Source organism: Leptodactylus fuscus, chromosome 7 (assembly GCF_031893055.1).
Source record: "Leptodactylus fuscus isolate aLepFus1 chromosome 7, aLepFus1.hap2, whole genome shotgun sequence".
Classification (NCBI taxonomy): Eukaryota; Metazoa; Chordata; class Amphibia; order Anura; family Leptodactylidae; genus Leptodactylus; species Leptodactylus fuscus.
In genome coordinates this window covers 6,180,079-6,206,826 of record NC_134271.1, presented here as the reverse complement: position 1 = coordinate 6,206,826, position 26,748 = coordinate 6,180,079, and the positions used below count along the sequence as shown (strand labels likewise).

Genomic DNA, 26,748 nt, shown 5'->3' with positions numbered 1-26,748 from the left:
TGACTGGTAATTGGACTGATGGCGGTCGGCGTTCTCTCTTATGTCTCAATATCTGTAATTGGAGCCGCCTGTGTTTAGGTTGAAGCGGAATGTAAAATGGTGACGCTTATAAATATCCCTATGTACAGAGTTTTTTTTTTTTGTTTTTTTTTTGAGGCAGCTTAAAGCAAAGGTGTCCCAGGGGAAGATTTCTTTAACTTAAGAAACCTGCTACAAATTGCTATTTTACCTTCCTCTCCACTCTTTTATCTGAAGTGAGGCTTCGCCTTTGTACACACTTTACAGGAACACTAAAAATAAAAATGAATGATACAAATAAACAGGAGGTAACCTTGTCAGTCTGCAACATGTGCCACACGTTCCTGCTGAGCACACAGAGGTTAATCTGCTCCATTTTCTAATGCCATATGGCTCTGGGTGGGGTTGTGCATGCAATATTTTAGATTAGGGGGAGGCTCCTGCTGCAGCCAATTATTTAAAGGCAGACTCCAGAGTTGAAGAGAAGGGGAACTCCTTGACCTCCCCTCCGTGAGCTCTCCTCCCTGACCTCCCCTCCGTGAGCTCTCCTCCCTGACCTCCCCTCCGTGAGCTCTCCTCCGTGACCTCCCCTCCGTGAGCTCTCCTCCGTGAGCTCTCCTCCGTGAGCTCTCCTCCGTGAGCTCTCCTCCGTGAGCTCTCCTCCCTGAGCTCTCCTCCCTGACCTCTCCTCCATGAGCTCTCCTCCCCGACCTCCCCTCCGTGAGCTCTCCTCCCTGACCTCCCCACTGTTACCTCTCCTCCCTGACCTCCCCTACGTGAGCTCTCCTCCCTGAACTCCCCTCCGTGAGCTCTCCTCCCTGACCTCTCCTCCGTGAGCTCTCCTCCCTGACCTCCCCTCCGCGAGCTCTCCTCCCTGACCTCCCCTCCGCGAGCTCTCCTCCCTGACCTCCCCTCCGTGAGCTCTCCTCCCTGACCTCCCCTCCGCGCGCTCTCCTCCCTGACCTCTCCTCCGCGAGCTCTCTTCCCTGACACACACAAATATTTTAAAAAATCTTTCTATGTTTTACTGGCAATAAAATATAGTCACAGGAGGAATTAAGGGAGGAATTTTTGGGATGTTTTTGTTAATTTTTTTGTGAAATATCTGTTTTTAGTGTTCCTTTTAAAGTGCTTGTCCTAATAATATTGGAGTTCCGTTAAAGCTTAGCTGAAATGTACGTCGTATTGTAGAGTAACACTTGGTCACAGCACTTGTGGGATTTTTTTAATGTTGTTTTTCTGGGTATTATTGGGGAGAAAGTAACCTAAAACAGTAAATCACTACATTTTGTTATATACTTAAGGGTCGTTCTCAGTTTCCATTGATTACCTGGAAATGTAATGCATTGTCCTTGGGTACAACATCTCATAAGCCATGTGTGGCCAATCTATGGGCTCCTGTAGTCATACACCAACCATAGAAATGGGACGACATCAGCCCACAATTGGCTGAACAGTAACTGAGAGGTGGCAGTTTTTTGGAATGGAGGCAAAAGCCCTGCAGAATTTTTGTTTAGTCATAAACACTTGCCCCTGACAAAAAATATTCAGAAACGGAAGACAACTGATGTGTTTAGACGCAAGACCACCATGTTGCATTCCCATTGGAGGGCTACAAAGTTTGGTTTTGGTTCTTCACTCTCTAAAAGGTCCATGTGTTTAGATTCTGGCCTGGTAAGGGCATTGTTCCTACTGACCCTCAGCAAGGTTCTCCCCGTAGAGCGTTCTTTATTTGAGGTACATAATGGGTATGATTGGGTTACGATTAAACTAATGATATTTTACTTCTCTGATTTTTAGATTTCAGCAGTGTTGATGAACCTTCCCCCGGGGCGCGCAGTTGGTGGACACATGATGCTCGCGTCCCTCTGTTGTTCCTGTACGCTGTGATTTGCTCATGTCTATAAGAAGGAAGGATGGCTCATGGTATTCCCTCACAAGGCAAAGTGACGGTAACGGTGGACGAATATAGCTCCAATCCCACCCAGGCATTCACGCACTATAACATCAACCAAAGCAGATTCCAACCTCCTCATGTCCACATGTAAGTAGTCCGCTTCATTCTTCTCTTTACTAGTCATGGACACAATGTGTAGATGCCGATTCCTACCTGCATGTTCTTAAGACAGATTTAGCTCAGACTGTATGTTTAACTAATCGGAAGAGAATGTTCTTGATCTTGATCTCATAGAATTTGCGTTATCTTGGGCGTCTCTTTGTTATATTTGCAACCTGGACGTTCTAATGGTCAACCACTTGACCGACCTCAATCTGTGCCCTCATTCAGGTTCTCCCAAATAGTCTTCCATGTCTTTACTTGCCGGACCTAAAGTTTTATAAACAAAGGAAACCCATACACAAAAGAGCAAAGTTGGGCAACCTACCAATTTCGGCTGACTCTCCTATGTGTATAGAGGGACCTCTTGATTTTACTCCAATGGTTGAAGTCAGGGGAGGAAGGATTGGGCATAGAAGATAAGAGATATTTGGCAACAATGATGTAATGCAGAAGTAATCCTATTCGTATGGGTATCAGCCTGCGAGTGCGCCGGGGCTGATTTTTCAGATTTACCTATAGACCGTTGCAAACGCTCTGATTCTCCTCTGAAATTGTTACTCAATGTCTCTCCTTTACCCGTGATTGACATTTTCAGTCTATGATAGCATCTTGGTTGTCTGTAACCAAATCTTGTAAATCTGGCTCCGCCCCCAGTGCACTTGCAGACCGATTTAAAGATCCATAATAAGATGATTTATCTCTGCATTGGTTTTGATTCTTCTCCTATTAAAGGGCCTTTTATTGCACAATTCTTGTTCTTGGTGGGGCCTGATGGACTTCCTTTATAAAGTGTTGCCCCTTCTTATCTAGAGCGATATAGTTTGTTATTTCTTGTAGGTAATAAGAATAATTTTATTCTGTCTCATGGTTCAATAAAATATCTTAAAATAGATAAATAATTAGATAAAAAATATTCTGTTCCTGCTCCGCGCTGTTTATGTTCTTCCTTCTTCAGGACTTTATTTCAAGTGCAAAAAAAAAAGAATCTTGGCCGTTCCTCGAGCTAGATCTTGTATCTTATCATCTTCATCTAATAGGAAGTAAAGGTGGGATAAAAGGGCGATTGAAACGGCGGACTTGAACCATGTTGTGATCCTCCATTTGCCGTCTGCATCAAATTTTTTTTATGGGTTACTTTTAAGCTAATGTTTTTGAAAAGCAAATCTGATAGTTTTTATGTATTTGCTACAATGTTTGTGTTGGTGACCCAAGGTCACAATGGTGTATTCTAGGTAAAATGAAACAGATTGTATCTAAGTCATTGCTTTACTTTTTATCGACTTGTGCCCTTAAAGGGAAGGGAGTGGTGTTCAGTGGGGTAACTACCGTGGTAGTGGCTGCCACAGGGCCCGGGACATTAGGGGGCCCAGTGACAGCCACTACCGCTGCAGTTTTTTCTTAATAGGCTGTTACCGGCTGGAGTTACTCCAGCCGGTAACAGGCCCTATTATCTTACTGGTAAGTGACACCGTGGGCCCCACAAAGACTATCATTATACTCGGGCAAGGGAGGGGGGGGTTCCTTTGCAGTCCCCCCGAGTATAATGATCACAGGCCGGAGAGAGGTAAGAAACATAAACACTTTTACTTACCTCTCCACGATCCGGGCAGGCTTAGTTGTCTGACGTCACATGAACCCGGCCTGCGTCCCGGGTCATGTGACGTCCAACGTCATTGAAGAAGGACTGCAGCAGAGACAGGGGACAGGTAAGTAACAGTGGTTTTTTTTATGTTTTTATTCCCCCTGGGTCTCTGATTATTGTACTCTGGGGTCTGAAAAGACCCCAGAGTATAATAATTGTTTATGGGTGTCCAGAGTGGGACATAGTACTGTGTGCAGGGACCACTGAGGGACATAATACTGTGTGCAGGGGCCACTATGGGGGATAATACTATGTGCAGGGACCACTGAGGGACATAATACTGTGTGAAGGGACCACTGAGGGACATAATACTGTGTGCAGGGGTCACTATGGGGGATAATACTGTGTGCAGGGACCACTATGGGGCATAATACTGTGTGGAGGGACCACTGAGGGACATAATACTGTATGCAGGGGCCACTATGGGGGATAATACTGTGTGCAGGGGCCACTATGGGGCATAATACTGTGTGCAGGGGCCACTATGGGGCATAATACTGTGTGCAGGGGCCACTATGGGGCATAATACTGTGTGCAGGGGCCACTATGGGGCATAATACTGTGTGCAGGGTCCACTATGGGACATAATACTGTGTGCATGGGCCACTATGGGACATAATACTGTGTGCAGGGGCCACTATGGGGTATAATACTGTGTGCAGGGGCCACTATGGGACATAATACTGTATGCAGGGGCCACTATGGGGGATAATACTGTGTGCAGGGGTCACTATGGGACATAATACTGTGTGCAGGGGCCACTATGGGACATAATACTGTGTGCAGGGGCCACTATGGGACATAATACCGTATGCAGGGGCCACTATGGGGGATAATACCGTGTGCAGGGGCCACTATGGGGGATAATACTGTGTGCAGGGGCCACTATGGGGGATAATACTGTGTGCAGGGGTCACTATGGGACATAATACTGTGTGCAGGGGCCACTATGGGACATAATACTGTGTGCAGGGGCCACTATGGGACATAATACTGTGTGCAGGGGCCACTATGGGGGATAATACCGTGTGCAGGGGCCACTATGGGGGATAATACTGTGTGCAGGGGCCACTATGGGGGATAATACTGTGTGCAGGGGCCACTATGGGGGATAATACTGTGTGCAGGGGCCACTATGGGGTATAATACTGTGTGCAGGGGCCACTATGGGGGATAATACTGTGTGCAGAGGCCACTATGGGACATAATACTGTGTGCAGGGGCCACTATGGGACATAATACTGTGTGCAGGGGCCACTATGGGGCATAATACTGTGTGCAGGAGCCACTAGGGGCATAATAGAGCGCGCAGAAATGCGGAAGAGGGGTCGGTCGAGGTCGTCTGTCTCGGTCGGGGGGAGGGGCCCATATCAAAAGTTCGCCACGGGGCCCCGCTATTCCTAGTTACGCCACTGGTAGTATTGTATTTACTTGGTGTCCCAATTCTATATTTTTGAAAATGCATCTACTGAATCGGGTGATGTTTTCGATCCAACAATATCTATCATTATTATAAGTCTTTGATCTGTTTGGAATTAAGGGTTCTTCTTCTTCTTTACCCAACCAGCACCCAGATGAGTACTTGTTCATTGTTACTTTCCCAATATCAAAGGCCCCACGAGCCACCGACGAATCCTCGTCTATTACTTGGGCTCAAAAATCGTTCTCTGTTGTCAACGTAGAAACCTTTGCACCAGGCGTCGTCCACAATGTCCAGTGTTGACTTCATTGGCCTACAGTTGCTAGAAACCGTGATCTGAATGGTCCGCCATGACAGTCAACACCTGACACTTCCAGGAAATGTTTGAATTTTTCTCAATTTTAGAATTTTTTTTTTGTACATGGTAAAGACCATTGGTGAGGAATCCTTCATTGACATTTTGTATCATTATAACGTTTTTTTGGAACGACTTTGTATAAGCGGCGCGGCTGCGCTGTCTCTGTGGCTCGGTCGAGGCTGACTATTCCGCTGTAAGTAAAACCTGCAGCCGTCCAAATCTCTAAAGGATCCGGTTGTCTGTCAGTGCTTTGTAATAAAGATGATGGCTACACCCTTGTATCTGATCCGGCACAGGGATAAAAAGAGATTTTGGATACGCTGAAGGACTGCCGTGTCTGTCAGGCTGCATCCAGTGCCATTAGTCCATTGACTCCTCGGCCATTGTTGGTGCCAGTCATGTGATGGATCTGGTCCTACATTCAACAGGGACCACACTGCGGATATGAACTGTGCCATTAAGTCTTCTGGATTTTTCAAATGGACGGCTATCCATATCAGAATGGTGGGATCCATAACACCAAGCACAGCGCCACATATTGTATAGTGGCTATGCTTGGTATTGCAACTCAGGCCCGTTCACTTGATTGGGACCGAGCTGCAAACAGGCCACGTGACGGATAAACATGACATCTGCGGGGCCTAAGGATAGGTCCTCAATAGATGGCTCCCAAAATACCCCTATAATGGAATTTTACTGTGTTATAGGTAGGGCAGCACTTTCCTTTATCTCGGTCAGGCCATTAGAGTTCTTGTATGCTTGTTATGAACCAGGAGGCTCAGGATGAACAGTGTATTAGGTTCCAGATGTTGCATATCTGATATATATGCATTCTATTGTTTATGTGTATACACCATTTCAGACGAGCCACTTTCTCCAGGAGACAGGGAGGAGATTGGGTGTTATATTTGATGCTAGCGATACAGTCAGGAAGATAACTGCAGCCCGCTCACCGTCTCCAAGATCAATTCCGTTTCAGCATCTGTCTGCAGCGATTGCTGTCAAGGATGGCTGCGGCGCTGTCTGGCAGGGGGAGTAAATCTATTCACCTGCCTCTTGTGGAAATTAACCTGTTGCCTTTCGCGGGGGATCTGCAATGCATTGCAGCACATCTGCTGTCAGGGCTGTCAATAAGAAGCTTCACCTTTACGGATAAGACGTCTTGCCTGGCCAGAAGACGTGTCCCTGCACTGCGTGTGTCTAGGTGTTGACGCAGGTCTCCTAACTAGATTTTCAAGGGTTGAGGTTTATGGTGCTTAACAGGTGTTCTATGGATTGACATAAATGGAGTCCAATAACAGGGGGTGCCGTATGGTACCCACCACTGTGCCTGTCAGGGGAGATGGAGATTTGTCAGAATACAGGCAGGGGATTGTTTACATTCAGTCTAATGGTCGATATTCTGTACCAAAAAAAATTGAGCTCTGACTGAAATAAAGATCTGTCTTAAAGGGGTTATTCAGGGAAATGAGAAGCGTATATCGTAAACAAATAAGCCTACTCGCTAATATCCTACTAATATTATAAATATGAAAGCTTGTGGGTTTGGACGTTTGTTCCTCAATCACGCAAAAACGGCTGAACGGATTTGCAGGAAATTTGCCCACATAAATAGATAGGAACCCCGATTAAAACATAGGCTACTTTTTATCCCGGTAAAAGACGTCACCACATGACCGCAGTGAAGGAATGTAGGTACACACAACACTAACCCCTTAAGGACCAGGCCATTTTTTGGTTTCGCATTTTCGTTTTTCCCTCCTCACATTTGAAGAGCCATAACTTTTTCATTTTTCAGTTCACAGAGTCACATGATAGCTTATTGTTTGCGGGACAAATTGTACTTTGTAATGGCACCATTCAATATGCTGTGCAATGTACTGGGAAGCTGGAAAAAAATTCAGAATGAGGCGCAATTGGAGAAAAAATGCATTTGCGCCATTTTCTTATGGGTTTAATTTTTACAGCATTCACTGTTTGGTACAAATGACATGTTACCTGTGTTCTACGTGTCAGTACGAACGCGGTGATACCAAATTTATATAGTATTTGAAATTTTTTGATACTTTTAAAAAAAATGATAAACTTTGCAAAATAGAAAAAAAAATTTGTGTCATCATGTTCTAACACCTGTAACTTTTTCATATTTCCATGTATGGAGCTGGTTGTGGTGTCTTTTTATGCGGGACAAGATGACGTTTCTATTGATACCATTTGGGGAAAAATCCGATGGTTTGATCACTTTTTATTCAATTTTTTATAGGAGGCAAAGTGTTGAAAAAAACGCTTTTTAGCTGTTTTTATTTTTTTTGCCGCTACGCCGTTCGCAGTACGGAATAAATGTTTTAATATTCTAATAGTTCAGGCATTTTGGAGCGCAGGGATACCTAATATATTTATGTTTAATGTTCTTTAATTACTTTTATAGCTGATCTAGGGAAAGGGGGGTGATTTGAACTTTTATATTTTTTTTATTTTTTTAATACTTTTAAAAACTTTTTTTTTTCTTCTGTTACATTTATGATCAGACCCCTTAGGTACCTTGAAACCTAGGGAGTCTGATCGCTCATACTATTCACTGCAATACTACAGTATTGCAGTGAATAGGAAAATCGCAGCACTTCTATTAGAGGCTGCCTCTGGCATCGTGTAATAGATCTCGGGCAGAGACAAGCCTGGAAGCCTTCAATAGGCTTCCGGCTGTCATAGCAACCGATCACCGCCCTCTTGTGACGTTCAGGAGGGCGGCGATCGGCAAAACATGGCGGCGCCCATGCCGCCGGCGCCGTTTACACACTGCGGTCACGTTTGACCGCAGTGTGTAAAGGGTTAACAGCAGCGATCGGCTCGGGCACCGACCGCTGCTGTTAGTGGCAGGTCCTGGCTGTATTATACAGCCGGCATCTGCCGTGTATGGAGCGAGCTCAGCGTGTGAGCTCGCTCCATACATCCCCATGCGACCCATGACGTACAGTTACGTCAAGGGTCGCTAAGGGGCTAAAGGACCTGTGATGACCTCATCACAGGTCCTTGAGCCATTCTAGGATAGGATCATGCTAGGCAGTGGGCGGAGCTACACACCATTTTGTGGGTGGAGCTATATAGGATGAAGCTGGACAGTGTGAAAGCTGAAGAAAATGGAGTCTCATGGAAGATCAGGAGACTACAGAACATGCAGGATGTGTGTGGGCAAGAGGAGTATATCGGGTGTAGAGTTTCAGTGAATACGACGGGGAATGTGTTCTGCCTCTGATGGGGGAGGGGGGGGGACTTTGGCACATTTCAGCAATATCCGTTCAGCCCTTTGTAACAAAGAAGTTGCTCAGAGAGTCACATAACCAAACCCCTGTAATCAAAATTGCCCAATGTAGCAGAGTTTAGGCAGCGCTGTAGCACCCCTCTATAGGCTCTGCAAATGCAAACGTACATACACCTGGTTATCCTACGCATATGCAGCAGAGCCAAGATGCGGGAGCAGGCTGATTGAACTTTGGCACATTTCAACATCCATTCAGCCCTTTGTAACACAGAAGCTGCTCAGACACTGACATAAGAACACCCTCTAATCCAAATGGCCAGATGTAGCAGAGCTTAAGACGTGCTGTAGCACAGCTCAGTACGCTCTCCATATGCAGAGATGTACGTACAACGGAGTATGCTGCGCATATGCTGCGATGTAGCAGAGCCGAGACGCGGGAGCAGACAGATCATCCACAACAGCAATTGGCTAAATATAAGCGGCTCAGCGCCAACACCAACCTGCAGACAAAGTCGTGGGCAGATGCATGCATGCATATATATATATATATATATATATATATATATATACATATATATATATATATATATATATATATATATATATATATATATCCTATTAATATTATAAATGTGAAAGTTTGTGGGTTTGTGAGTTTGGATGTTCGGATGTTTGTTCCTCAATCACGGAAAAACCGCTCCACCGATTTGGCTGAAATTTTCCACAAACATAGTTAATATACCCGATTGCGCAATAGGCTACTTTTCGTCACAATAGCACACATACGTTTGTGCCAGGACCCCCACAAAACCCAAACTCACACCACCATCTCTGCAATCTCGCACAGTTTGGACCATAGCAAGCCACAAAATTCCTATTGCCCTCTACAGCCTCGCCCCTAACCCCACACAATCACATATACATATACTTTACCACTTTGCCCCTCACCTTAACAATACTCCAGGAGGCGCTCTTTAACGCTCCGGAGCAGCCATGTTTGCCAACCCCCAGCGCTCTGACAATCCGCGACACCGCCCACCCATGTCAATACCCCTAGGCGGTCTAATAAATGCAAAAAAAAAAATTAAAAAAAAGGAAAAAAAATATAAAAACAAATAAAAAGGATTAAAAATTCAAATCACCCCCCTTTCCCTAGAACACATATAAAAGTAGTTAAATACTGTGAAACACATACATGTTAGATATCCCCGCGTCCAAAATCGCCCGCTCTACAAAGCTATACAAATATTTTTCCTGTTCGGTAAACGCCGTAGCAGGAAAAATGGTCAAAAGTGCCAAACCGCCGTTTTTTCACTGTTTTGATTCTGATACAAATTTGAATAAAAAGTGATCCAAGCAATAACATTTCCTGAAAATGGTAGAACTACAAAGTACACCCGATCCCGCAAAAAAAGACGCCCTATACATCCCCGTACACGCACGTATAAAAAAGTTACGGCTGTCGGACTATGGCGACTTTTCAAAAAAATTTTTTTTACCACAGTTTTGCCTTTTTTTAAGGGGTCAAAATGTAAATAAAACCATATAAATTTGGTATCCCCGGCATCGTAACGAAACACAGAATACAGGGGACATGTCATTTTGGTTGCACGGTGAACGCCATAAAACCAAAGCCCGTAAGAAAGTCGCAGAAATGCATTTTTTCTTCAAATCCACCCCATTCTGATTTTTTTCCCTGCTTCCCAGTACATTATATAGAATAAATAATGGTGGCATCATGAAGAAAAATTTGTCCCAGGAAAAAATAAGACCTCATATGACTCTGGGAGCAGAGAAATAAAAAAGTTATGGGTTTTAGAGGGAGGGGAGTCGAAAAAAAAAAACAAAATAAAAAAATACCATCGGCGGGAAAGGGTTAACTTCAAATCTCTCTGTCCCAAAGTCACTATGTACAGTTTATACCAACACCGTATATATAGCAGCTCTAATACAAATTAACTTCAACACAAAAGTCTCACGTATTCTCTGAATTACAGCAAAACAAGATACAAAGTTACATTTCATATCCCATCTCTTATACACAGTACGAAAACCTTACCCGCGCCTGTATATACCCACTGCTACAATCACCGCAGACCAAGTCGCGGGTACCAGCTAGTATATATATATATATAATATATATATATATATATATATATATATACACATCCTCTTTCTTAGGTTTGCAGAGCACAGTGGGGGCCTCTGCCTCTCTTGCTGATTCTCTGACTCTTGGTCATGTGACTGACTCTGCTCTATTCCTACTGCTTGTATGGAGAGCAGAGCAGAGTCGGTGACTGAGAGCCAGAGCACAGACAAGAGGCTGAGCATGGAAACTTCCGGAGAATTCATTCTATATTAGTAGGTAAGCTTATCCACCACAGGGGATGGGCCAAAGAGCTTATTATTTCCCTGCATAACCCTTTAAATAAACTGAATGAGAATAGAGTTTGTAACCTGGACTAAACAAACAAATATGGTGAGAATATTCACTTTAAAAAATTGTCCCCCATCCTTCACCCTTTGAGTTTGAAAATGATCCTGTGTATAATGTCATGTTATTGAAAAACTTACAGCTTTATTGTGAATTTATGTGCTCCCTTCTGGAGCGCTGACCTCCTCCAATGCTCACAGGAGCTCAGTCTCACAATGCGGGTCTGTTGGATTGTATTCCGGGTTCTAATCGACTTACATGCATAGTTTGCACTCCTGTTCATACAAGAAACAGTGTGTGCATCACAAGGAAGTGTGTACTGTGGAGGGGAGCACATAACTTCACAATAAAGCAATCAGTATGCTAGACCCAGTGGGTAGTGGTGATTGGCAGGGGCAAAAAATACTGGAGTTCTTCTATTGGGATATTTATGCCAATGTTACGAGAAACTGGGCATGGTATACATAGACCATAGAGTATTGTGCCAACAGCACTACTTATGTGCCAATTAAAAACCGTGTCCTATTTCTATAGAGCATTGGAGATGGGCGATTTCTTATCACAGGACTGGGACAGCTAAAAATCCAAAGCCATATTTCACAAAGAGGAGCACAAGCCGTGTTGACCGCTATGTATGCATGTTGTGTAGGTCGCCGCATTATTTCCTCTCTTTGAAGCGGGGTTTACACAGTCGAGCATCAACCTGACTTTTCCCAAATTGCTATGGTTGCCCTTATGGCCTTTAGAAAACCTTCTAATAAAAAGCCCAGGGAGAGATTTCGGTTGTGAGCCCTCTATATATTTATACAGGGTATTAAACGCTCCTGTTTTTCCAGGGTAAATAAACACAAATAATATAGAGCGGGCCGGGCGGGTAAATATCATTAGTGCGGATTTCTTATTGTATATACAGTGGCCTATTCTTGTTTTTTCCCACTTGTGTATATATAACGTAACTGAGCAGGCTGTAGACAATGATGAAGGATTCTAGGGAAGTTAAAGGGAATGTAACGTCTAGAACACGTCAGCGGCATGTTATAGAGCAGGAGGAGCTGAGAAGATCGATGTATAGCTTTATAGGGAAAAATTTAGTATAGATTATAACATTGAATTTCTTATTCCATCTCTGAGGCTAAAGAACGTTGTCACTTCCTGATTAGGACCCGCCCACTGGACTCCTAGCCATCCACAGTCTGGGATTGCAATGAATTAGATACAAGTTGTAATGTATCAATCTGTTCATCTCTTCCTGCTCTATAACATGATCAGTGACAGATCCCTTTAAGGGTAACTGTAAACAGATCTTCCCTTGAATGTGATAAATTGCTTTGTTAGTTTGTATAACGGACCCCACACCCTATAAATCCCCTCCCTCTCAGACTGATACCGGTGCGGTGACTGTGTCATAACCTTTGTAGGTGTCAGACGTCTTCGCCATCCTCCATGTTTCTTGTGTGTGTCTCTAATTTCCCTATTCAGTCTTAGAAGGACGTCTGGACTTCTCGAGACCAAAGGTTTTATTTTACCTCTGAGGCCCGGCATATATTGAAGCGCTGTCTCTTGCACGCTTCCGTACAGCCGTCGTCCAGTTTAATATTACGGTTGTGCAGTTTGTGTCATAAAGTCAAACAGAAGTAATTTTTGTAAAATAGGACCACGAAGGAGAAGAAAACACAAAAAAGAGAGATTAGGGCAGTATTTTATTTGATGCATTAGAGTAGACTCCTTTTAATAGGGTTTTTATGATTTAAAGGGATTTTCCCATCTTCAAGATCTTATTGAAACTTGTAGCCAAAGCTATCTGAATTATCTATCTTGCTCTGATTGTTAGATATAGCTCAATATGTCTCCTACGTTTCTGGCCACCTCTGCTATTTAGTAGCAGTGGCCGGGCTGGTGATGTCAGTCCTTGTTCCTGGCCACCACTGTTCTGTTCACTGTGACTTCTGGAGCCTTCTGTCAGCTCTGCAAAGTGCCCTCAGCCCCAGCAGGCGCTAGATCCGTGCCTCTATTATATCTCCAGAGATAATATGTTCAGGAAGAGGAGGGGAGAGGAGACAAGAGAGCAGGTGAAACCCTGGGATGGGAAAAACTCTTTAATTGTTCTGATGGGCCATCCGTATTTGATAGGTAGGACTCCAGCCTCGCCATGCAAATGGATATAGCAATTTAGACCATGTCCACTTCATGGTTCTGAACCACCACCATTCGCGAGAAGAGTCCATTGCCCCTTTTTTGAGTGGTGCGGTTGCATATGTACTCTACCATGCCACTCCGCTTCTATTCTACACCTCATTGCTTTCTCAGTTCCATAGAACTTGACTGGCATTCCATTGAAATGGGGGCATGGGTCTTCAATTTTGTGGTGGTTGGACCCCAAGAATCAGACACTAATCAAGTGTCACATGGATTTGGCTACATTTAGGGACACCTCTCAATGTGTGGCCATGCCCTGTAGTTTCTAAAACAAAAATTGACCTATTAATTCTGAAAAATTTGTGACTAATGGCATGGATTCCCATAGAAATCATTTGGCTCATACGCCAATCCAAATTCTCCGCACAGAAATACTGTGTGAACATGACATAAGGTTTTGGGTTTTTTTCCTTGACCTCCAAAAATTTCTGATCTCTAATGGCTCCCACTTTATGTTCACAGTTGGGCTGTAAATATACTGGATTTTAGGCCCTACGCTACTGTAAAGGGCTCTGTAGGGAAATCGTTCCATTAGTTGCACATTAGGGTTTCCCATGTAATGAAACGTAACTGGTCCATCGTCCCAAGCTCCGGAGTATTGATCGCTCAGGAATTTTTACATTGATTGCTTTTGGAACTAATGAGTCACAGCAGCCATACTTCTCTCCAGGCGCACAGCCTCTGCTCGTAGTAGGGGGCTGCGTCCTGTGATGGCTGATGGATGTGGACATTTCCTTGAAATCACTGGGGCTGATGAAGTGGGCTTTGCTGGAGGTCTCGGTCTTTGAAGTGAGAGGTGAATGTGGAATAATTTATAATGCTGATTGTTCCTACGGGATTGATAAAAGTTCTACACTTGATGAATGTGAGAGTTTATTTTTAAAGGGGTTGTCCACGTTTGTTGGTTGTTCAGTAGAAGTTGAGACCACTGGGAAAGTGGCAGAATGGGAGAAGCAAATTAAATACATCTTTCATTAATTTGCCATAATCAAGGCAGTAGAGACTGCAGTAGAATCCCCCTTCTCTCCTCCACACAGCATCATCCTCCAACCCCTTTCCATAAGGGCTAGTTCACATGGGCATGACCTTTCTTGAGGCGGACACCGCGGCTGATTCAGCCCCGGCCTCGCGGCAGCACCCTCCGGGGTAGGCCCATTCATTTGAGCCTACTCCAGAGGGGGAAGCCGCGACTGTCTGAAGCAGTGACGGTCATGGCAGGCGCATTTTGGCCTGAAAGTGACACAGGGAGCCACGTCACTCTCAGTGCCAAAATCTGCCCATACGCCCCCCCCCCCATGTGAACAGGGCCTATTGTAATATTGTTTTCCTCTGTTCTCTTCAGCCCTATCCCCCTCTTCTCTCTGCAGCCGTATTCCCCTCTCCACTGCACAGCATCATCCCCCATCTCTTCTCTCCTCAGAATCATCTCCTCTCTGCAGCATCATCCCCTCCTCTCCCCTGTGCAGCATCATCCCGTTTACCTTTCATTTGCACAGCATCATTCCCCTCTCTATTCTCCACAGCATCCCCCTTTTCTCCTACTTGCAGCACCTTATCCCTCCTCTCCTCTGCAGCTTCATCCCCCCCTCCTCTTCCCTTCTCTCCTCTCCATAGCCCCATTCCATTCTCCTCTCCCCTGTGCAGCATCATCCCCCTCCTCTCCCCTGTGCAGCGTCATCCCGTTTCCCTTTCATTTGCACATCATCATTCCCCTCTCGTTTCTCCACAGCATCCCCCTTTTCTCCTACCTGCAGCACCATATCCCTCCTCTCCCCTGTGCAGCATCATCCCATTTACCTTTCATTTATACAGCATCATTCCCCTCTCTATTCTCCACAGCATCCCCCTTTTCTCCTACCTGCAGCACCATATCCCTCCTCTCTGCAGCATCATCCCCTCCTCTCCCCTGTGCAGCGTCATCCCGTTTCCCTTTCATTTGCACATCATCATTCCCCTCTCGTTTCTCCACAGCATCCCCCTTTTCTCCTACCTGCAGCACCATATCCCTCCTCTCCCCTGTGCAGCATCATCCCGTTTACCTTTCATTTGCACAGCATCATTCCCCTTTCTTTTCTCCACAGCATCCCCCTTTTCTCCTCTCTGCAGCACCATATCCCTCCTCTCCTCTCTGCAGCCTCATCCCCCTCCTCTCCCCTCCCCTCCTCTATATATATTTATACAGTATCTGTTATACTCTCTTTATGAATCCCTTTTTGTACATCTGGGTTTATAGCATGATACATTTCATGAGCGTCTTCCAGCAGAATAACTTCACGTGTCTGTGACAGATCTCAGTGCAGATGTTTGGTTCTCGCTATGAAATCTGATCCACGCTTCTGTGCTCCGTAGCGATCGGATCCCCTTGCACCGAGTTAAACTGACCTTTGCATAAAAACAGAGACAAAAGTCTGATGCTGAAGATTAAAAGTAGTTTAATGAAGTCCCACAAGCTTTCTGCCGGCACAGGCGCAATTATGGATTTCTTTTATATTTCCAAAATCCTAATAAATGTAGATGACTTCGCCTTCTCTTTTTCCGTGTAGGGTTTTAATATAATAAAGGATAATAGTGAAGCAGAAATAGAAGAAGAAGCAATAAAATCCTGTGCAATTTTTATGAGCTTTTTCCTACCAAAATGTGGGTTGTGCCATAATGGAATTAATTAGATTAGATGGAGCATTGGATGTAATACAGGTCTGATATTGGGGAGGGGGTGACTTATTAAAGCTCCACTCCGGATATATTTATTACTTTTTAGCTCACTGGGTGCGACATTTACTTTATTCCGCCTCCATACGGTTGGTCATGTGATCAGCAGAAGGACCTGCCGCTTCACACCCCAGCCACGAGTCCCTGATCTCTATGTAATCCTATGAAACCCGAATATTGATTTACATTGAAAAAGTGAATTGGCAGGTCAGGCTACTGATCACATGACCAACCAGGGGACCGAATAAAGTGAACTACGGAGCTGAGGCAGGGGCTGAACAGACTCCACATTCAGTATAACCTGCCATTTATCATTGAAATCTCTGCTCTATGTATGTAGAGAAGTCCAAGAGGCGGAGCTATCAGTATATACACAGCTGTCAATCACTGATAGCTCCGCCTCCTGGACTTCTCAACCTACAAAGAGCAGAGATTTTAATGGTTAAATGACAAGTTATACTGAATGTTTTCTCACAAACCTTTATATCCATCTGCTCAGCTCCCCCTGCTCTATAACATGCTACTTACAGACTGGACATCTTTTTGCATCCTTTTAATGCAAAAACTGATACCCCTGTTCCAAACTGTGCTTTAATCTTCTGAATGCAGTGATCATTGTGTTGTCCACATGCAAAAGAGTCCTTTGGAGCAATGAGGGTGGTAGTATTGCTCCAAAGAGTTAAGCGGCGACCCCCTCATTGCTCCTAAGTAAACCAGGACCTCTCAGAGATTCACGTTATTTGATTCAGGTGACCCTAATCTATGTGCGCTGCCGGGGTCCGTTTCCTTATTCTTATATTGTATAATATTCCTAATGTACATCTATGTATACTGACAGCCATATGCAAGCAATATAGTTGTTACGATACATGTATATTAGTAATTTGTTACATTTGTTACTTTATGATTTCTGCCAATTTTTCTCTGACTGTTTTACATTCCATATTCTATTGTATATTGTTAACGGGATTTATGAGACTTTGTTGCTTTCTGATAATGTATTTCACTCTGTGTAACCTGTTATTGGAATTGTGCCTATGGAGGTTTCCATTTGATCTGCCTGTTTCAGCTGCTTTTCTCTCTTCTCTTGTCTCCAACTTCTAACACTCATTTAATTATCTCTGCTCCAGGGTAGACCCCATCCCTTATGACACTCCCAAACCAGCCGGCCACACGCGTTTCGTCTGCGTCTCTGACACACACTCCAGGACAGATGGTATCCAGATGCCATACGGGGACATCCTTCTGCACACAGGCGATTTCACAGAGCTGGGGCTGCCGTCCGAGGTTAAGAAGTTTAATGACTGGTTAGGTAAGGATCTGTTGCTGCCCGCTGACCCCAATTAACCTCCATGTGGCCATCTCGCTTATTGTTTCCTAATTAATTGTAAGCACTTGACTCTATCTGTGGCGCCTCCAACAGCCCTGATGAATTTGCAATTAAAGCTGAATTACAAGAAGGAAGTAACCATTCTGCTTTCCCTTTCATGGTTGTATTCTAGAAGATATCGATGGCGTTAGGGGGTGCAATGATTTGGGATTGGCTTAATTAATTAAGCAAATGGCCAGGGGTAACCAACAGATTGGATATGCAAAATGCAGTTAAAGGGGAACTACAAAGGTAGGTTAGGTAGTCTAGGTCAAGGTAGTCTACAAAGGCAATTCAGTATCTACTATTACTGATGCTGTCACCCATGTCTAGTATCGGGATCCATGCCTAGTATGTGGACCAATGTCTACAACCATTTCTCATTCCTGTTTTTGCAAAATACTGCAGGGCTAATACAAATCGGGACACCCCATTATAGTCAATGGTCAATAAGGCCACTCGGGCTTCAGTTGTGTCCATCATAGAATAGTTTTTCCATTCTACTGGTCCTCCAACTTGCCAAAAGAAAGGAAGGAAACCACTATACAGGTGTGGTCCTAGTACAAGTAAGGGAGAACTATGGGCAGTATATGAGAGGGGGCGCTATAGGGAGCAGATTATGTGAAGGGCAAAGAGGTATTTTGGCAAAACATCTGGGGTGTAGGGGGCTCTGATGACTTTGAGGACATGGTAGCTCAGTTGTATCTGTAGACCGGAGACAGAGACCCCCTGTTTGCACAGTAACCCATGCTAGAAAAACAGGTCACTGTGTGATCACGTGATTTAATGAAGAAAACACATTCACTCTAGGTTCCCATCTGTGCCGGTCTCTCCGTCGTCAGGTCCGGTTGCACATGGACACTGGTGGAGCCAATTGACTATAATGGGGTGTCCTGAAAAGTCCTCCATGCCGAGGCTCCAATGCAGATGTGCACCCAGCCTTAATGTTCTCCGTCCACTTTATTCTCCATGCAGATATGTCACACAGAGGATCAGTACGACCCCAGGCCATGTGCACATTATATACACGGAGTGTGACCAGCGTGCTATCCCAGACCATTGGCATTAGCCTACATCCTAAACGCTCCTCATGCCAGATAAATAATCTATATTGGTTTTGCATAAAAGTTTCCAGACCGCGCAGCAAGTGACCTTTGTGGTCACTTAGTGACTGGGAAGGTCTGGCGGATAATTTATTTGCATTGTTTTCATGTGAACATGCCCCTTGGGCCTTGTAACTCGCAGTCCCTTGACCTTGGCAATTGTTAAAGGCTTTAAACACGGTTAGTTTAAATAATTGTTTTCATTTGATCGGTTGTGACCCGGGCGCGGGAGAAGTCGTCACAGTGTCAGGATCATCTTGCAGATCAAGCCACAGCCGCAAGCTACGTTTTTTTTTTTGTATTGTCACTACTTGCTTGGACCGAGGGTCCTGGTCGTATGTATATTATATATTGGACCGTGCTTCCCTCCCCCGATGTAAATGCTAAGTATATTACAGGTCATCAAGAAGTAGGTGAGTGTATTTATACGGGTCGGGGAACTCTGACATGACCTCTAATAGTAATTCCATATTATAGTAGGGGCATCTATATTGCTTTTGTCTTTGCTGCTGCAGAACCTCTTTACAAAGAGAATGGAGGGAATCCTTGTCCACTCAGATTGACTGATATGCAATGCCCTTGTTCTTTTCCATAAAGGTCAGCAGCATGCGAGGGGTGTATAATGATGTTCTGCAGTAGCTGTTGTAGACGCCGCCGCAGCTGTGCAAGAATTTCTCTTCTTTTGGTACTTGTCTGTCTGGAAGGGATCTGCAGGATGAGGGATAAGCAGCAGAAGGATCCATTGCCGCTTATCTCTCTATTAAATTCAGGTTGTGAGGTCATTTATACAGAAATGATTTACAGACCAATAATATAGAACGTCTGTAACTGTATATACTATTATGTTACTGTATATGATGTTATATTGTATATTATTGTATGCAGGGAGGGGAAATAAAAGGGACAAGCGCAGAAAAATGGAGTCTATAAGATAAGCTAGACGTTGCATTCTTCTACCACTTCTTCTCCCTGATGCATTGCCATAGGGCTTATTGAAGGTTTGGTACAAGGGTTGAGTGATCGGGAAAGATCGGATCCCGATCGGCGATCGAGCGAATTTCACGATCGGGATCGGCTGGAAAATGATCGGAAATCAGATTTTAAAATCGATCCTGAAATCTCAAGATCGGCTCAACCCTACTTAGTACTGATCTATCCCTAACCTGTTGTAGGAAACTGAGGGGTGGCCAGGATGGGTGCAGAGGCACAACCTGAAGTTTCTAGGCGCCAATGCAACATATGTAATGGGGCCCCCACTTACCATGTGGTGCCGTTTTTATATTGTAGAGAGGCCTAGTAGCCATTGCTACCTCTGCACCCTCTATAGCCGCACACCTGGGTGGGTATAAAATAGAAAGTCATAGCCTGTCCTTGGCGCCAGGTTCTACAGTCCCGCTCCCCTTGTGCCAGGACTGGAGGGTCTAGAAGCTGAGATGGCCACAAAGCGAACATCTCAGTAACACAAATCTTCTTGCCCTGAACCCCGACTATCTGCCCTGCTACTAGTTGAATAGGGTAACAGACGCCCCGTAACACCAGCTGTGGCTGTAGACCCTGGTCGGTGGCAGACACCACAGCTGAACACTTGTCTCATTGGCCGGACGCCTACTATACTCCGTCCAGTGACCGCACCGATGAAATATGCTGCAAATCTCTTGGCATTTTTTCCTTTGTTTCTACGCTGCCGCCGCCACATCTGCGCGTCTCGTCCTCCATGGCGGCGTCTAATCAGTATGACCATTCAGCTGTTCCTCTCCACTTCTTTCCAGCATTGCCGATGTGCATTTGATTTAATCCCACCCAGTGAGTTTTCATGGGTGAGACCAGCCGAGTTTTGTGAGTGTGAGGGTAGCACATAGAAGGCGCGCAGTCATAAAGATTAGCAGGCTGTGTAATTCAATTTCAGGCCGTTAGTCACTTTTATTTCTTTTATGCTTTCAGTCTGTCGGGCCCCGTCTCCCTGCCCCCACTTTATTTTCCCCGATTTTCTTCCTTCATCTCTTCTTCCTTCTTCGTTCGGCTTGTTCCCCACCCTCTCCATGATATCCATTGTGTTTCCCTTCCCTCTGTCCTTTGCCTTTCTGTTTTCTTCTCTTCCATTTATTCTTGTCCTTATTTTCCTCCTCCGCGGTTGTTCTCCTAAACGCTTCGTCTTGTCGTTCCCTTTGATTTGCTCTCCTCCCCTATTATTTGTTACGTCTTCCCTCTTTCTTGCCTTTGTCTTGTAGCTGTCTCCCATTTGCCCTTGCTCTTGTCCATCCTACATCATTATTTGGCATAAGGAGTGTTCCTAGTTTTTTGATTTGTTTCTTGGTAATTCCTTGATGGACCATGTCCGGAACAAGGGTATATTCTGACTATTATCGCAGTCCATTGCTGTCATCCATCATAGGATGACAGCAACGGACATTAACGGTAGTAGAGTAAGGGACATAGATGGCGTCCCTCCGCCTGTGTCCATAACCAGTGACTATAATGTAAAAAACACGATGGGTAACTTCTTCCTCATGTTTGTTTACTTTTGTAACAGATGAAGAGTGAAAACCATGATGGCCTAAATCTTCTGTCTTATATTTTTTTTACATGGGGGTGAACATAGATGGACACGATCAGAGGAGGCTCCATCTGCGTATCTTCTTTTATGTCTGTTCTTCTTCTCCTGTGATATATGGCAGTAATGGACATTAAATACCGTGTGAAGTGTCATTCTAGGTCTTAAAGGGCTGAGGAAAACACAACGACTTAACAGTATAGGCTGTAGTGCCTAATAGCCAAGGATTCAACCACTAGGACACCCTTCGATCACCATCTGTCTGCGTCAGTCCATAGACTTTGAATAGAATAGCAGAATACTTGTGTGACCATTACCCTATGGAAATGGGACACATTGAATCCCCGTTCTCGTGATAGTGGGACGTCCATTGGGTGCTTTACTATGCTGTATTATGGAGGTTCTCTCCTCCATATAAATCTTAGGTCACTGTATATAGAGGTACAGTATGGGGCTTAGGTCACTGTATATAGCGGTACAGTATGGGGCTTAGGTCACTGTATATAGCGGTACAGTATGGGGTTTAGGTCACTGTATATAGAGGTACAGTATGGGGCTTAGGTCACTGTATATAGAGGTACAGTATGGGGCTTAGGTCACTGTATATAGTGGTACAGTATGGGGCTTAGGTCACTGTATATAGCGGTACAGTATGGGGCTTAGGTCACTGTATATAGCGGTACAGTATGGGGCTTAGGTCACTGTATATAGAGGTACAGTATGGGGCTTAGGTCACTGTATATAGAGGTACAGTATGGGGCTTAGGTCACTGTATATAGTGGTACAGTATGGGGCTTAGGTCACTGTATATAGCGGTACAGTATGGGGCTTAGGTCACTGTATATAAAGGTACAGTATGGGGCTTAGGTCACTGTATATAGAGGTACAGTATGGGGCTTAGGTCACTGTATATAGCGGTACAGTATGGGGCTTAGGTCACTGTATATAGCGGTACAGTATGGGGCTTAGGTCACTGTATATAGCGGTACAGTATGGGGCTTAGGTCACTGTATATAGAGGTACAGTATGGGGCTTAGGTCACTGTATATAGAGGTACAGTATGGGGCTTAGGTCACTGTATATAAAGGTACAGTATGGGGCTTAGGTCACTGTATATAGTGGTACAGTATGGGGCTTAGGTCACTGTATATAGAGGTACAGTATGGGGCTTAGGTCACTGTATATAGTGGTACAGTATGGGGCTTAGGTCACTGTATATAGTGGTACAGTATGGGGCTTAGGTCACTGTATATAGAGGTACAGTATGGGGCTTAGGTCACTGTATATAGTGGTACAGTATGGGGCTTAGGTCACTGTATATAGAGGTACAGTATGGGGCTTAGGTCACTGTATATAGTGGTACAGTATGGGGCTTAGGTCACTGTATATAGTGGTACAGTATGGGGCTTAGGTCACTGTATATAGAGGTACAGTATGGGGCTTAGGTCACTGTATACAGAGGTACAGTATGGGGCTTAGGTCACTGTATATAGAGGTACAGTATGGGGCTTAGGTCACTGTATATAGTGGTACAGTATGGGGCTTAGGTCACTGTATATAGAGGTACAGTATGGGGCTTAGGTCACTGTATACAGAGGTACAGTATGGGGCTTAGGTCACTGTATATAGAGGTACAGTATGGGGCTTAGGTCACTGTATATAGTGGTACAGTATGGGGCTTAGGTCACTGTATATAGAGGTACAGTATGGGGCTTAGGTCACTGTATATAGTGGTACAGTATGGGGCTTGGGTCACTGTATATAGAGGTACAGTATGGGGCTTAGGTCACTGTATATAGTGGTACAGTATGGGGCTTAGGTCACTGTATATAGAGGTACAGTATGGGGCTTAGGTCACTGTATATAGTGGTACAGTATGGGGCTTAGGTCACTGTATATAAAGGTACAGTATGGGGCTTAGGTCACTGTATATAGTGGTACAGTATGGGGCTTAGGTCACTGTATATAAAGGTACAGTATGGGGCTTAGGTCACTGTATATAGAGGTACAGTATGGGGCTTAGGTCACTGTATATAAAGGTACAGTATGGGGCTACAGACCTCTTCTAGTTCCTCAGGATGGGTATGGCTCCATGGTGCGGTTATTCCCTCCATATTGGTAGAGCGCCAGGCTTCCCCGCTTTACAGTAAATGGTTAAACCTTTCTTTTTCTAGTCTAAATCTGATTTTTATGATTCTTCTTTGTTTGGCAGCTGTCTCTTCAGTGTCTGTAATGTTTCTCTTCTTGGTCACTGTCAGTCACGCATTCCTATTATATCTTTGCACTTCATATGTCTTGTCTTGGTAATTTATTCTGTCGTTGGAGACTTCACTCCCTACACGTAGGTCCTGTTAAGTGTCTTCTATGTGTTAAGTCCTGTGACGTCTCTTCTTTTGACCCTCACTTTTTTGTCACTTGTCTTCAACATTGTATTCTCACTTATTATGTTCCAATATCATCTTCTTCGTCCATAAAATTGACCTTCTCCCCATCTGCAATTTTTACCTCCTCTCTGTTGTTTTTGGACTCTTATGTGTTTTTTGTGCCTTCACCTGTTTGGTCTATGTATTTTGTCTCCTCTGTATTTTTGTATTTAGACTCTTCCTCTGATTTTAGCATTGCCTTCTCTTTTATCCATTATTTCCTCTGTTCATTGGTCACCTTTATCCATAGTCATCCGTTCCAGACTTTCTCCTTCTGTTTGGTCTACTTGTATTTAGTCTCCTTTATGTCGTTGTTTGTATTTTGGTCCTTTGGCATATCATTGCCATCTTTGTATCTGGGTTTTATTCCTCCTTTTTTCTATTCGTTGGTCACCCATCTTTGCCCGTAGTCTAACCTTCCAGGCCTCCTCCTTTGGTTTACTTGTATTTAGTCTTCTCTATGTATTTGTATATCACTTTGACTTATCACCTTTATATCTTTATCCATCGTCTTCCTTCCTGCCTCTACTTTTGATATTGTTCCCTTCTCTATCATTTCTTCCTCCTTTTCTCTGTCTACCTTCACGTCTTCTCTGTTGACCCTTTTCTCTGATATTTTTCCTTCACTCTTCTCCCTTTCCTAGTGTTTGTTTTCACCCTTCTTGGCTTTGCTCTCCACCTCCATGTTTTCTTATTCTTCATTACCCTTTACTCCATTCCTTGTGTCGTCTCCACGGGTTCCTCCTTGTGCCCTGTTTTTGTAGCTCCCATTCCCACTTTCCCCATATTTCTAGGTTTCTCATTTTTTCCCACCATCTTTTCTTTCTTACTCCTCAGTCTTCGTACGTTGTCCTGTACGTTATATTTTCTCCACCCACAGCCTCTGCCTTCCTCTCCTTTTCTTCTTCATCTACCTTTACGTATATGAACTTTCTTCATCCATTTCTCTGTTCATTGGTCGTCCTTTGGTTCTTGTCCATAGTCTACCTTCCAGTCCTCTCTGTTGACCCTGTTCCCTGGTATTCTGATGTTTCTCCTTGGTCTTCACTCCTCTTCCTTCAGTATTTTGTAGGTTTATTTTATCAGTTCCTGACTTTGCTTTCCACCTTTTTATATTCTCTTGGTCTTCATTACCCTTCCTTTCACATGTGGCCATTGTCTCCATTGGTTCCTCCTTGGGCCCTGTTTCTGGACGGCTGGCTCCCATTCCCCATATTTCTATGTTTCTCATTTCTTCCCACCATCTCTTTTCTTTCTTACTCGTCAGTCTTCGTACATTATATTTTCTTTGCTCCCTTCCTTGCACATGTGGCCATTGTCTCCATTGGTTCCTCCTTGGGCCCTGTTTCTGGACGGATGGCTTCCATTCCCCATAATTCTATATTTCTCATTTCTTCCCACCACCTCTTTTCTTTCTTACTTGTCAGTCTTCGTACGTTATATTTTCTTTGCTCCCTTCCTTGCACATGTGACCATTGTCTCCATTGGTTCCTCCTTGTGCCCTGTTTCTGGCCGTCCAGCTCCCGTTCCCCACTTTCCCCATATTTCTACGTTTCTCATTTTGCCCACCATCTCTTCGCTCACTTACTCCTCAGTCTTGTTACATTGTCCCATTGTATTTCTTTCACCCACAGCCTCCTCCTTCCTCTCCCTTTCTTCTTTGTCTTCCCTTCTACATTGTAACATTCTTCCTTAACCCCTTTGTTCCTGATTTCTCCCTCACCCCTTTCGTTCTTTCTCCTTTGTCCCCGATCTTTCTCTTCCGCTATTTTTCTTTTTACATGAATGTTATATTCCATTGTAATCCTTCCGCAGCCCGATCCCGCCAAGGCACACGGCACCCCCTTTTATTAACAAGGCAATGTCCGTGGCTGCGATTAAAAATCCGACTTTTTGCGAGGGCTTTTCTAAAACTCCTTCTCGGGCACTTTGAATTTGAGCTCATGCATTATTCTCCGCCAGGAAACGAGAAGGACTTCCTGATTGAAATGTGTATGCATTGTACAGAGGCGGCTATACAGGGGAATGTGTGTATATCACAGTGTTCTTTCTTCTGCTCCCAGCATGTCCCCGTGGAGCGCACCTCCTGCCAGCGCCTAGTTGGTATTTTGTATACAATTCGGGGATGCTGATAATTTAAACAGCTTCCCTTGTTTTGCACACTAAACATGGAAAGTATTTCTTGCCATCCGAGTGCAGAAAACTGATTCATTCCTACTTCGACTCCTCGCTCCCTGCAGAGACCGAGCAGGATAACACAGTGAGAGAATTTACAATGACTTGTCATCATTTGCATACAATCTCCGAGAAGCCGGAGGATTTACAAAGGGCAAAGTGTGCCGCCTGTTTTGTCTTCCCTTAACATCTGCCCGCTTATCATCCTGTATCGTGACCCATATAGGGCAGAAGTGACAATAATCCAGCTATAAACATGGAAGGAATATTAACCCTTAGCTACCAGGGTGCTTGTCATTGTATTCAGAGAAGCCGCTAAGCTTTCTATTACCCAGGACAAAGATTTATTTCCCCATCCACGCCATATATATATGTAAAGACCCTGGTCAAGGCACAATGGTGTATGGGTGTCATATTGGCATGCCATATACTAAATGTTATTCCATAGACAGGGGTGTATGCAGGTCTTCTAGAAGGGTTCACTGATTGGGTGTGAAGATGGAGAACTTCTCAATGCCCTCTTGGTGCCCACTATGGTGCTCTCCTTAGTGCCCTCTCAGTAACCTTTGTAGAGTATAATATCTACCATATAGTATAGTCACAGTACAACGCCCCCTTTTGACCCTTACTCAAGATAACAAATCGGCTCTCACACAGTTTGGGGCCGATATAGTGAATGAAGTGTACTCTTCTCAGTACTTTCCACTATTAGGACACCCTGCACCCCCTGCTCTGGCCCGGGTGCTCGCTATGTCATAGCAGTGTCTTCACCTGTAGCAGGGAGGGAGCAGTCCTAAAAATAGTGAATATTGAGGAGCTAAATCTCTGCTCAGTCCTCAGGTCCCACCGGTGACCTGTAGTGATGGAAGAGCTCATTGGCCTGTGAACCATTTAGCCATCAATTTAGGAGAACGGTGCTGATCGGGGTCACTGAGATGGTGGTTCTTATTGTGGTCGGGTTCTCTTCTCATATATGTAGTGTCCTCCTGATAACCAGCCATGATGTCCTTATTGTGGTGGGGTTAACTTCTC

General features: G+C 44.4%; 1 protein-coding gene across 3 annotated transcripts in view; it reads left to right on the top strand.

The window, feature by feature from the left end:
* Positions 1 to 26,748, top strand: part of MPPED2 (metallophosphoesterase domain containing 2) — a 397,414-nt gene that overhangs the window by 22,143 nt on the left and 348,523 nt on the right. For all 3 annotated transcript variants that reach the window (XM_075280857.1, XM_075280858.1, XM_075280856.1), the window contains exons 2-3: positions 1,819 to 2,062; positions 17,226 to 17,407. In XM_075280857.1, the coding sequence (XP_075136958.1) occupies positions 1,935 to 2,062; positions 17,226 to 17,407 (310 nt within the window). In that variant the 5' untranslated portion in view covers positions 1,819 to 1,934. The remainder of the gene's footprint in view (positions 1 to 1,818; positions 2,063 to 17,225; positions 17,408 to 26,748) is intronic.